We start from the raw sequence: 13,332 nt of genomic DNA, 5'->3' as shown, positions 1-13,332 counted from the left end.
CTCTAGGAGTGTTCTTGCGGGGCGCAGTAGAGAGATGTCTGCAGGGGCAGGGCCAGCGTGTGTGTGGAGTCTGCTGCAGGGGGTCCGCAGGGCAGGTGGTGGGGTAGGGGTCTGGGGGGCGGTGTCAGCACGGTGTAGTGAGGGAGGAGGTGCTGGGCGGAGAGGATCGCGGTGGGGGTGGGTTGTCCTGTAGTGGTGCCGGTGCGAAGCGGTGGCTCAAGGCAGGGAGGGTGCTGGGTGCCGGCGGGGGCGGCCTTGGCGCGGAGGAGCGGTCCCAAGCAGCGGGTCTTCGGGGGCGTGGATGCGGGGCGGGGGCGGCGCCAAGGGGGGCGGCCTCTCGCGGCTGAGGACCAATCGCGGCCGGCCGCCTCTCAGTGCTCCCACCCCCGCCCGCCGTCCCCGCTGCAGCCGCCTCTGGCCTCCGCGCATCCAGGTACGCCGGGGGCTGGGGAGCCGGGGCTGCGGCGCGACCCCCAGCCGCGGTGGGGACTGGGTCCCTGGGCCGGACCTCGGGTGTCCCCCCACCCCGAGGCCGGCGAAGAAATTTGGGAACCGCAGGAAAATGTCTTTCGGCCCCTGTGGGGTTTCGGCGCTGAGGTGGAAGCTGGGCCCGGGAAGGGGAGCCGCCCGCGGACCCCAGGGCCCCATCCCGCTCCGTGGCGGCGGCGGGGGTTGGGGTGGGGGGAATCCCGGGCCGCTGTCACTCTTCCTGGTCCTTACGGGGTTCCGACGCTGGAATCCCCATCCTGGTCCTTGGAGGGTCCGGCTCGCTGTCACTCCTCCCGGTCGGTCCGGGGCGGGGGGCCACGTCCTGGGCCCTGGGTCTCTGCCTGTCGCCGATCCCTGAGGGACTCCACGGGCTCGTCATTCCAGGGCCTGGGAGGTGGGGAGCTCGGCCCTGCCTGAGGAGGGTCGCCGGGCTGAGCCGGCTCATTGTGATATAACGCCTGCGTTGGGGGCGCAGACAGCGTCGCCGTAGCGCGCCGGGCCTGCCATTGTGCCCGCCTTCCACCCTCCCAAGGCACAGAGCCTGGGCTTGGATTCTGTCCCTTCCCTTTGTGCCTGCGGAGCGGGTCAGGGGGAAACCCGTGGCCACAGTCGCTGACCTCATCCCCGCCCGCCCGCTCTTGGAGAATTCCTACGGGTGGGTCTACGAGGGTGGGGGTGTTCTGTCCCCGCCCCCTCCTACCCTGCCCCCGGGGGCCTCCAAACCACACTCCCAAATCCTCACCTGGGAACGCGTTGGAATCTCCTGCATTTCTGCACGGACCTGCTGGAGCTAAGGAGACCTGAGAGGACCTGACCGGGAGGTGGGCAGTTCAAACCCTCCCAGGACCCTCAGAGGAAAGGGTTGCCAGCCTGGCCCATGGCCAAGTCCCATAGGGAACCCCGAGGGGGTCCTGCGGTGACCCCCCCTCCCCCGCCCCCTCACTGGCCCTGGCTCCAAACTGACCCCTCAGGTCACTGGCTTGGGTGTGGGTTTTAAGACCTACCTAAAGGTCCATCCAGGAGCCCTGGTGGCATAGCGGTTACGGTTGCGCCAAGGTCAGCAGTTGGAAACCACTAGCTGCTACTCAGGAGAAAGATGGGGCTTCCTACCCCGTGAACGCTTCCAGGATCATTGCGAGTGGGCATCAACTCTATGGCAGTGGGTTTGGGTGGGAAAGACGCACGCTTTCAAGACAGCCACGCACCAGGGCTTCTTGGCATGCTGCACCCCGGCCCTGTCTGGCTGGGCCGAGGTCGGCCGTCTCCAATTACACGGGGAAGGGGCTTCCGCAAAGCTTGTGGACGGATTCCACTGCCCTTGAACTCCATGCGTCCCAGCTATCTGAAGCAAGCCCTGTCGTGTTTGTATCATGTATGCCTGTGCGATGCAGGGTGCTGGCCGCCCCAGCCCAGTGGGCCCTCCAGCCTCAGCGCCCTCCTTCTTCCTGTCTCCCGGAACAGGAAGGTCAAGGGCCTGCTGACCATGACCTCCCCCTGGCTGTCTGAGGACGACGAGAGCCTGAAGGGCTGCGAGCTGTACGTGCACAGGCATGGCATCCAGCAGGTGCTCCGAGAGTGCATCGTGCACCTGTGCGTCGCCCAGCCCGACCGCCCCATGAAGTTCCTGCGCGAGCACTTCGAGAAGCTGGAGAAGGTCAGTTGCTGCTTGCTCCCCTCTCAGGTGCCCTGGGAAGTCTTACTTACCCCCCCACCCCCACCCCCACCCCCCGCGCCCTGAAACGAAGTAGTCATGCCACGAGTGACGCCCCAGCAGCCAGGGGAGACCAGGCGTGAACTCGGGGCTGACCTGGCCAACTCGGTGTATGGGGTCCATATGGGACACAGCCCCTTCTTTTCCTAGGTGACTCCGGGCCACCATCTTCAGAGTTGAAGGTGTTCCAGGGTTTTAGGGCCAGCCCCCCACCCTCCCCACCCCCCCAGGACTCCCAGGATATGGAGGCAGAAACCAGGCCCAGTTAGGGACACCATTGGCGTTTGGTTTGGGGTAAAGGCTTTACTTGCTAAGCTGGGAGGGGGAAGCATATGGTAAACTGCATCAGAGGCTCTGCCAGGGGTAGGGGTGGATATGTGCCCGCCTCAACTCTCTGCACACGCATGAGATGAGTGTGCATGAGTGAGCAAGGGAGTGCCAGCTCTACTCCTTTTGTGAGGTCCCCGCCCTTGCACCACACGCATGCACGCATGCATGCAGACACACACACACACACACACACACACACACACCTCTGTGACTGAGACCCCTGGCCTCCTGCTCTGGGTCTCCTTGTGGCTGAAGCAGCTGCTGAAGCGTCAGCTTCTTGGGGTCCCCCTCCCGGGTCCCCTCCCTCCCTCCCTGCTACTCCCATTCTCACTTTCCCCGGGGCTCCAGTATCCTCTCCATGGCTCCTCACTTGACTGTCCCTGTCCTCTCTCTCATGGGGACAGGAAGGGAAGGTGGTGAACCAGCTCGGCCAGCCCCTCGGAGCGCTAATGGGAGATGGCTGTGGCAGCGCTTGCACGTTGCCCTGAGATCTGCAAGGAGCTGCCGTCTCAGGAAGCCCAGGGCAGCTCTACCCTGCCTTACCTGGCAGCTCCCAGTCCGCACTAGCCAGCCGCTGTGGGGTTGAGAGTAGTAGCACCCACCTAGTTGCCACTGTGTGTGTATGAATGTGTATGTGAGCATGGGTGTGTATGTGTGTGAGTGTGCATGTGTATGGATTTGGATATGTGTGTTCGTGTGTATATGTGTAGACACATATACAATGGATGTGTATGTGTGTCCATGTGTATGTGTATATGTGTGAATGAATTTGGATGTGTGTATCCGTGTGTATGTATGCATGTGTGTGAGTGTGCATGTGTGTGTGTGCGCGCATGTGCACGTGTGTGTGTCAGGAGGGGTGTACCTCAGGGTGATGGTCTGGGGCCTTCAGTGGGCAGTGACTGCCAAGGAGCAGGCTTGGGTAGACTGGGCGGGAGGAGCCTGAGGGAGCAGGCAGGTGGTGAACTGGGAGCTTCAGGGAGAGATTTAGGCGGCAGATCAAGGGACCTGAGAACAACAGCTGGGGCTGGAAAGCTCAGTAGTGGGGGGTACCCCAAGACTGAGGCCAAGGGGCTCAGAAGCCAGCGGAGGGAGGATTTACAGAAGGGGGGCTGTCACAGGAGGCAGCAGGTGCTCTGGTAACTTGTGAGATCAACGCAGGAGGAGCTGGTCTCCTCCTTCATAACGGGAACAGCAAGGACACAAATAGAACATGAGTGCTGGGGTGTGTCCCCCACCGCTTAACAGCAGAAAAAGGAATGCGTGCACACAGCACAAAACCCCTCAAACTATGAGAGGGCCAAGCCCCACACCCCACACCCACACCCACAGCCATGGGTCCGTCTGACTCAGAGAGACCTGGAGGACAGCGTGGATCTGCCCCATGGGGTCTCCAAAGGGACCTCTGGTGGCAGGTGTAGTGGTTACGCATTGGGCTGCTGACAGCAAGGTCAGCAGTTCGAACCCACCAGCCACTCCGTGGGAAAAAGATGAGGCTTTCTACTCCTGTCGAGTTACAGTCTCAGAAACCCGCAGGGCAGCTCCGCCCTGTCCCATAGGGTTGTTGTCATAGTCATCAACTTGATGGCAGGGAGTTTGGTTTTTGGGTTTTTTTTGGTACGAGTTTCCAAGGATCTAAATCTTTTTTTTTCCCCAGATAATTTTATTGGGGGTTATTGCAACTCCTGTTACAAGCCATACATCAATTGTATGACATATTTGCACATCTATTGCCATCATTCTTTTCTAGACATTTAATTTCTATTGAACCCTTGGGATTGTCTCCTTTCCCCCCCCCTCCAACCCCCCGCCTCTCGTGGCCCCTTGATAGATTATAGATTGTTATTATTTTCATATTGCACACTGACTGCTGTCACCCTTCCCCTCTGGTTTCTGTTGCTCTTCCCCCTGGAGGGGAGTGTGTGGTTATGTGCCGTTCATTGCGATCGGTTCCCCCTTCCTCCTCTTCCCTCCCTCCTTTCCTCTACCCTTTTGGTACCGCTGTTCCCATTCCTGTTTCTGGGTTCCATGTGTCGTGAGCTTTATCTCTTGCCTATACCTGTGTACATGCTCCGGTCCGGTCCAGAGTGGGAAGCGGCACTGGGGTCATGATAGTGGGGGGTGAGGAGGCCTCAAGGAACCAGAGGTACCAAGGGTCTAAATCTTTACAGCCTCATCTTTCTCCAGTGGAGCCACTGGGTCTGAACCTCCCACCTTTCGACTATCAGCTGAGAGCTTTAACACTGCTTCTTTGATTAAAGCACAGAACGTGAAAGCTGAGCTGCTCCTACCCCCTCCCCAAGGGAGCCTGTGGCCCTTGCCCTCTGATGATTCACAGAGGAATTCTGTGCGTGTCAAATGTGGTGCCGTGTCCTCTCTGTCCCTGGACCTGAGGCTATCCGTGCAGGTCTGCGCCTGGCTTTTGCCCCCCACCCCACCCTCTTGCCAGATGGGGAACTGCCTGGAGTCTCAGCTGAGCTCCACATTGGAGTGTGTAAAACCACCCCTCCCCCAATAAAATGGCTAATTTGAATTAACTACGGTACAATTCACTGACTTAGTTAATTTTTTGGTGTACACTCTTAAGGATTTTGACAAATGCATAGAGTTGTGTAATTATCACCCCCGAAAAAACAAGACAAGCGCATGCTACTGAGTCCATTCAACTCATAAGGCCCCATTGGACAGCGTGGAGCTCACTGCCCCCTTGGGTTTCCAAGATGGTCACTCTGCCACGGCGGACAGCCTTGTCTCCCCATCAAAGAGCGGCTGGTGGGTTTGAAGCGTTAACTCTGAGCTTAGCAACACAATTCCTGGCCCACAGGATGCCCCCTGGCTCTTCCCCTTCCACTGCCCCACTCAGATTCTCTCCCGCCCTTCCAGGGCAGCCCTGGCACTCCCCTTCGCCCCTGTGTTTTCCATCGTGGTCACCTTGCATTTTCTAGAATGTTCCGTGAAGGGACTTCTATGCCTTCAAGTGTGACCACCTCAAGATGACGCATTTACATGTCTGCCTTGAGTTCCTGCGCTTTGGCATTTGGGTTCTTTCCAAATTTTGGGTGTGGGGTGTGCAGTTACAAAAAAATCTACAAATATAGATTGTGTGTGTGTGTGAACTTAGGTTTTTACTTCACTAGGGTAAATGTCTAGGAGTGTTTTGTAGTGGTTACACACTGGGCTGCTAACCCTAAGGTCTGCAGTTCAAAACCACAAGCAGCTCTGAGGGAGGAAGATGATGAGACTTTCTACTCCTGTGAAACATTGCAGTCTTGGAAAACCACAGGGGCAGGTCCACTGTCCTGTAGGGTCATTACGAGTCAGCACTGACTCGATGGCAGTGAGCTGTTTTCTTTCCTTCTTTCTTCCTTTCTTTCTGGTTTTGCCTTGATTGATGGTATTGACTCTTGCCACCTATGTTTTTGGTGAAGTGTCTGTTCATCATGCCTTTTGCCTGTTTTTGTTATTGGGTGGTTGGTTTTCTTACTGTAGAGTTTGAGAATTCTGTCTCTGGGGTACAGGTCATTTGTCAGAGATGTGCTTTGCAAACAGGTGCTTCCAGTCTGTAGCTTCTCCTTCCCACTCCCCCTGCTCTTTGTGGGGAAACGTGTATAACCGGATGAAGCCCACGGGGCCGGGGGACGTGTTTCTAGTGCTGCACTGAGAACGCCTCCCGGAGCAGCCTCTGCTGTCTTCATGAGCCAGCGGTGGGTCCCCCTCTGACCTTGGAGCCCCAGGGTATGCAGATGCCTGTATGTCTGAGAGCACCAACCGGAAGGTTGGAGGTTTGAGCCTATGCCCAAATGCCTCAGAAAAGGGCTTGGGAGGATGCTTTCAGGAATTCAGTCTCTGGGAATGCTGGGGAGCACAGAGCCCCTCGTACACAGACACAGTCGCCGTGAGTCAGAGTCCACTGACAGCCGCTGCAAACGAGCTTCCGGGACAGGCTCAGGAATTCCCTCCTTGGCCTGTGGGTCTCCCCCCACCCCCCTTCTGCCTGACAGCAGCTCTCGGCTGCCATTCCTGTGCTCATCTGAAAAAACACAGCAATCCCAACAATTGGCTTGTGTCCTGCAGCCTTGCCAGACTCCCTGAGCCGTTGGAGCCTTGTCACCAGCTCTGGGGTTTTCTGTGTGACAGCCCTGCCTCACCCGACTCTGCATGCCTTTATCCGTCTGTCTGTCTGGGTCTCTACCGATCACCTGTCTGCCTGTCACTCCTCTATCTACTCTCTCTGTCTTACGATGACACATGTCATTAAAAGACGGGAAACCTTGTGAGCTGGCATCCAGGACAGGAAGTCAGACCTGGCGAAGCCAGCAGGTCATGGGAAGGCTGGCGTGGGTGGTCAGCAGAGACTCTGAAACTTGCTCCTGAACCTAATGGAGCCAACACGCAAGGAAGAAATGATGAAGGCCAAGAGCTATCTGAGAGGGCGGCCCAAGGAGGCAAAGCGAGGCCTCGCTCGTCATGGGGTGTGCAAAGGGCCGGGCTGAGGGGAGACAACAGGGGAAGAGGCTCAGCTCCTGCTGGCATTTCTTAAAATAGTTTCATTGGCCTGTACTTCACAGATCATTCAATTCCATCGCCAAATCGTACTACGGCGATCTGTGGGCTCATCGCCACAATCCACCTCAGCATGCTCCTCTCAGGCTCGTCGTTGTTAGCGCCCCACTTCCCCGCGGTCCCCTGCCAGCCCCCATCCAGTGACTGTGTCTATAGCTCCACCTGTCCTGGGTTTATGTGCAGAAGACCACACACAACATGAGCAGGAAGCCAGCGAAGGTCAAATAAATGTCCTCAACGATAATGCCTCCACACAGACATGGAGAAAAACCAGAAAGAAAGCAGAGCATATTAAAACGGAAACAACCTTTCAAATGAGTCAGATGGTGCGAAGAGACATTGTTACCTTTGAACCCAACTACATCGCCGTAATTGACTTTACAGTACTCTCTGCCCAGTGGCAGGTCTGTTCATATCCTTCAACTGTGGTCAGAGGGGATTCATCAGAGGCTTAATCTATGTGGGGACCCTGTCAAATGGAGTTGGGGCTTCCACTGTCATGTACAGAAGCCCTGGTGATGCAGTGGTTACACGTCGGGCTGCGATCCTCATGGTCGGCAGTTGGAAACCACCAGCAGCTCAGAGGGAGAACAACGGGGCTTTCTCCTCCCGTCAACAGTTAACAGTCTCGGGAACCCACAGGGGGTGCCGTGAGTCAGTGTTGGCTCGCTGGCGGTGGGTTTGGTGTTGGGGGCTCTCACCTGGAGGCTGTTGGATCAGACGCAGGGGCAGGTGGGCTTCTCTCTGAGAGGAGGGACCCCCAGACTAAGCTGGGCCCCTCATGGTTTTGGTTTGGTTTGACTGTCACCCGTAGCCTTTTGCAACCCCAATTTAAGTGCGGACATCATTCCCTCCTACAGATTTGAGCTTTGTCATTGATCATCCTTGGATCACATAGACTGCTGTGCTTCTTCTCTCTGGACGTAGTTGACACCTGATTTAAATGGTTGCTGGTTTTAAGACCAGCCTTTAAGAGCCCAGACCCTATGCTTTCTAATGTCTGGGCATCAAATGGTTTCTTTACCACACTTTCTGGTAGCACCTGTATCTTTATGTGGGCGAGTCCCGAAGCTCAGCTTTTCTTAAGAGGAAAGAAGCGAAGAAAAAGATGCATTACCTTCAGTGGCAGTATGGAAGGTGCTGTGGGAAAGACATTGAATAACATGAAACCAGAAACAGTCACCGCCTTCGAGCCCATTCCAACGCGACCCCGTTGAACAAGGCAGGGAGCATCAAGAGACAACGAGAGTCAATGTGCCAAAGACAATTGCATCCAGCATTCTAGGGGGTGGCATCTGAGCCAGAACCTGTGCTGTTGACAGCAGTTCAAGCTGCCCTGAAGGCGGGGGTGGTAGAAGGCATCCCTGTCGTATTTCGACCCTGAGTATCATTGTGTAGGATGTGTTGGACAGATTGGTAATTTATGCGCACCCCCCCCCCCACCACTAGCTAGAGATTTGTCGGCTTGGTCCATGAACTAGCTATTGGTGTCATGGACTTTGCTCTATTATCGTGAGTGACTTAAAACAACAACAACAACTATTCATTGCAGCACAGTGAAAAACTGGAAACCACATAAATAAATATCCACCAGTGGTGAGGGTTGAGTACATAAATTATTTCATCTATGTACACTACAACAGCATTCTGTCAGTGACCATGAAGAAGGATATAAAAGAATGCTTACTAAAAACCAAAACCAAACCCAATTCACTGCCACCAAGTCGATGTTGACTCATAGTGACCCAGTAGGACAGGGTAGAGTTTCCAAGACTGGAACTGCTCCCCGCAGTAGAAAGCCCCATTTTTCTCCACTGGCGTGGTTGGTGGTTTTGAACTGCCAACCTTGTGGATTGCAGCCCAACTTGTAACCACCACACCACCAGGGCTCGTATGTAGGGAAATAGAAACGCATTAAAGCTGTTTTGTTAGGTGACAAAAGCAGCCCACTGCCTCTGTGTCTTTCTAACACCAATTTTAGATGTCCTCTCTGAAACCCCCTGCCAATGCACCACTTTTGACTCCAACCACTTGGATAAGCATTAGGCAGTGACCTGCCAGGTTGGCAGTTCAAGACCACCAGCCAAGAGTAAGACAGAGCTTTCTAGTCCCATGCTTACTTACAGCTTCAGAAACTCACAAGGGGGCAGTTCTACCCTGCCCTATAGGGCCACTATGAGTCAGCATCAACTCGATTGCATTGCGATTGGCTTTTAAAAGAGCTCATCTTTCTCCCTGAGAGCAGGTGGTGGTCTGGAACTGGTGACCAATGCTACTGCAATGTCTAAGCATGATGTCACTAGGGCTCTCGTCAGTTCCCCTAAACCATGGCATTTCCACAGTGATTAGAATCTTTGTGATTCATGGAGTGACTCCCACACACGCTAGAGCAGTGGTTCGCCAACTTTCCTAATGCCATGACCCTTTCAGACAGTTCCTCATGTTGTGGTGACCGCCCGACCATAACATTATTTTCGTTGCTACCTCACTGTAATTTTGCTACTGTTATGAATTGGGCGACCCCTGTGAAAGGGTCATTTGACCCCCAAAGGAGTCGAGACCCACAGGTTGAGAACCGCTGCACTAGAGGTTATGCTAACGAATCGGGGATTGCTGGGTGGGAGGGAGCCATTCCCCCCAAACCCACTCTGTTATCAGCCTGGCACTAGGAAGGGGAGAAGGGTGATTGGGAACTGAGTTAAACCAAGGGCAGGGATTCTCCCCATCATGCCCGTTTTCCATGCCCCTACAAATCCTGGACGTGGAAGCTTAGGTGAGAGGCAGCATCACCTGGCTGGTGCGCGTGAGGTGAAGTATCTTTAGGGTGCTACAGCCCTGCATTTGAGATCCTCTTACAAACTGTTTAGCAGCCCTGGTGGCATAGTAGGCTACGTGTTTGGTCGCTACCTATAAGGTCAGCAGTTCAAGACCACCAGCCGTTCTGCGGAGGAAAAATGGGGCTTTCTACCCCTGTAAGCAGGTACAGTCTCAGAGCCCCACAGGGCAGTCCTACCCTTCCTGTAGCGCTGCCAGGCACGAGCTGGCATTAGCACCAGGCAGTCAGTTTGGTTCGGGTTTGTGGGAACTGGGCATGAAGACCAGATGCTGTGGGTAAATTGCATGGTACGACCCACAAGCACAGTACAGAGTACACAGAGGTCTCATCGCAGGTGTCTGTCTGCATAGAAAAAAGACTAAGCATCTGCTCAGACCAAAATGTTAAGAATATTCATCTCTATCAAAACAAAACAGCTACAAAACCCCACCACTGTGAGTTGACTGACTCACAGTGACCCTAAAGGACAGAGGACCCCTGTCCCACAGGCTTCCCAGGCTGTCAGTCTTAGCAGACTGCTGCATCTTCCTCCTGGGAGCAGGAGGTTGGTTTGAGCGGCCAACAGTGTGGTGAGCAGTCCGTGTGTACCCCCGTGCGCCCCAGCGGCACCTCTCGCTCCTGCCACTGAGGTGGTGCTCACTCAGCTTGCTTAGAGGACAGGGCAGAACTGCCCTGTGAGTTTCTTTTATAAACCATTTTTATTGCAATTTCGGAGTTATTTCTCATATTGTAACATCCGGAATTTAAAGCACCGATGTGGACATTTTTTATCTGGATTCTTTAACAGCTAACGTGTCTCAGTTAGCTGGATAGCTCTTCAATCTCTGGCACTGTTCTGCATATGGCTTCACTGACATTGATAAGCATCGTCTCAGGATGCTGACTCTCTCTCCATGTGATTTTCATATTTTTATTTATTTTAAAAATCATTTTATTGGGGGCTCATGCAACTCATATCATAATTCATACATCCATCCATTGTGTCAAGCACATTTGTCCATTTGTTGCCATCATCATTCTCAAAACATTTTCTTTCTACTTGAGCCCTTGGCATCAACTCCTCATTTTTCCCCTCGCTTCCTCACCTTCCCACGCTCCCTCATGAACCCTTGGTAATTTATAAATTATTATTTTGTCATGTCTTATACTGTCTGATGTCTCCCTTCACCCACTTTTCTGTTGTCTGTCCCCTAGGGAAGGGGTTATATATAGATTATTGTGATTGGTTCCCGCTTCCTACCCCACCTTCCCCTCCCCCTCCTGGTATGGCTACTCTCAGTATTGGTCCTGAGGGGTCATCTGTCCTGCATTCCCTGTGCTTCCAGTTCCTGTCTGTACCAGTGTACACATCCTCTGGTCTAGCCGGGTTTGTAAGGTAGAGTTGGGATCGTGGTAGTGGGTGAGTGACTTTTGTGTTTCATTTTGTTGATTTCTGCCTCCTGGTGCTGCAAGTTTCACTTGCATGGTTTCTAACATCGAGAGGGTTGGCTGGACGCAGCTCATGTCCGGCAGCAGCCTCCACTGTGGGCACTTGCCCTCCAGGACTGCTTCACTGTGGTTGGTCCACAGTTTTTTGAGACAATGGTCAGTGATGTTGGATAAATTCTTCAGATGGTGTCAACATTGCCTTCTTTCTGTTCTGTTTACTCAACACCCCACCCCCAACCCCGCCCCCGCCCCCATGCTTTAACATAGTTGCTGCCCCTTTGGTCTTACACCGTGTATTTTAAAGGCGCATGGTACTCAGCAGGATAGGCTTCCATCTTTGGTCTTCATTGTTATGCAGTTTAAAGGTGATCGCAGGGATTAACGTTTTAATTCAAGATTCAAGGAGCACTGGACTCCTTCAGACTCTACCAGTCTAGGAAATCTTGCGCCCCACACGTATTAATATGCTATATTTTTAATGCGTTCACGTTGTTTTCTGAGTCACCTGAAGCATTCTCTTTGTGTCACTAGTAATTTAGAAATGTGTTTTTTAGTTTCCACGTTTGGACATTTTCCACATTTGGGGTGGGGGAGAGGGGGTCTTTACAATTTAATCCCATTATAAGCAGAGAATATACTTTGTATGATTACAGTATTTTAAAATTTGTTAAGGGTGGTGGCTAATAATGTGATTTATCTTGGCTACTGCCCTACGTGCATGAGAAAGGAGTGTGTATACTTTTGTTGGGGAGAGCGTTTCATCCATCCACCCAGGTCTGGTTGCCTATGTACTGCTTAGGGAACCCCAGGGGCTGAGCGGGGACTGTCCTGAGGGGACCGGGGACTGTCCTGAGGGGACCGAAAGGACCGGCTGGGACCAGAGCGACCGCGCAAGCAGCCTATGCCTGCAGGGCTCCTGATCCCGATCCCTACTTGTCACCTGCTGTCCCTTAGCAGACTGTGCTGCGTCTACTGAGTGCGGACTACGGAGACGCAGGGTCCTGTGGCAGAACTGGTGACAGCACCAGAGAGAGGCGCTGTGTCCGGCCTCCACTGCGGGGACATCCGTGGGCGCAGGGGAGCCGGTCACTTCCACCGTCGCCCCATCATCCAGGGTTGTAGGCAGACCTTCTTCCGCTCTTTCCCTTTCTATCAGTATGCTGAAAGACCGCTTCTTAGAGACAGCCAGCCTGTGGTTGCTCTTCCTTGGAAAATCCAACCCGAATCTTCCCCCCTATAAATTGGTGTGTTCAGATCATTTAAGTATATTTTTAAGAATAGAAATGCTGGATCTCTCTCCATGGCATGTGTCCCCCTCACGGCAGAGTGTTCCCAGGGAATGTCATTCTTGCTTCGCCCACGGAGGCCGAGGTCCAGAGCCCGGTCACCTGTGCACTTGTCCCTCATACCTTTGTGTTCCGCGCTTCCCGCCTTCTTGTTTGTGTTTGATGTTGATCTGTCCGCTGTCCCGTTGACTGACTTTCAGAAGTGCTGTAGGCATTGTAATGCATGCATAACATTAGCTAGTCTTCATTTAACTCTGAAAATTTCACAGAGGCATAATGGACACGTCACACAGCTCGGCAGACCAATCATGCCGAGAAGGGTGGGCAGCTATCACCACCCTCACGCAGAAGGCTTTCTTCCTTCTTGTGCCCAGTGCTGACCTCCCACCCCCAGCCTCCCCTCCTGTGCGTGCTGTGCTTACTAACCTCCCCACCACCCCTCCACCCGTGTGCTGTCTGCATAGATCCACCATGACTGCCCTGAACAGAAACACCTACAAAAGAAAGCCAAAAAGGAGCCAGCAGCAATTACCCTGTAAACCAGAGAAAAACATCAATCAGAAAGAAAGTGGAAGGTAGTTTTAAAAAGCAGAATAAATTGAAAGTGGATCAAAAGGGCACTCACACACATGAACAGGTGTTCCGTTCCAGCGGCTGAATCCACTCTCCGGGCTTTCTGTTGGATGGAA

At 53.8% G+C, this 13,332-nt stretch overlaps 1 protein-coding gene across 3 annotated transcripts in view; it reads left to right on the top strand.

Moving 5' to 3' along the window:
- Positions 1 to 403: 403 nt before the first annotated feature.
- PRKAR1B (protein kinase cAMP-dependent type I regulatory subunit beta) overlaps positions 404 to 13,332 on the top strand; it is a 90,470-nt gene continuing 77,541 nt past the window's right edge. Inside the window, exons 1-2 of one of the 3 annotated variants that reach the window (XM_004705534.3) lie at positions 404 to 433; positions 1,951 to 2,143. In XM_004705534.3, coding sequence (XP_004705591.1) covers positions 1,973 to 2,143 — 171 coding nt within the window. In that variant the 5' untranslated portion in view covers positions 404 to 433; positions 1,951 to 1,972. Of the gene's footprint in view, positions 434 to 485; positions 598 to 1,244; positions 1,311 to 1,950; positions 2,144 to 13,332 lie in introns of those variants that run through there. The other 2 variants (XM_045284976.1, XM_045284981.1) reach the window with 2 other exon arrangements.

This window comes from Echinops telfairi, unplaced genomic scaffold (genome assembly GCF_000313985.2).
Source record: "Echinops telfairi isolate 266 unplaced genomic scaffold, ASM31398v2 ScPeMD7_5;HRSCAF=22, whole genome shotgun sequence".
Lineage (NCBI taxonomy): Eukaryota > Metazoa > Chordata > Mammalia > Afrosoricida > Tenrecidae > Echinops > Echinops telfairi.
Note: the sequence above shows the minus strand (reverse complement) of the source record. Positions and strands in the feature narration are given on the sequence as shown.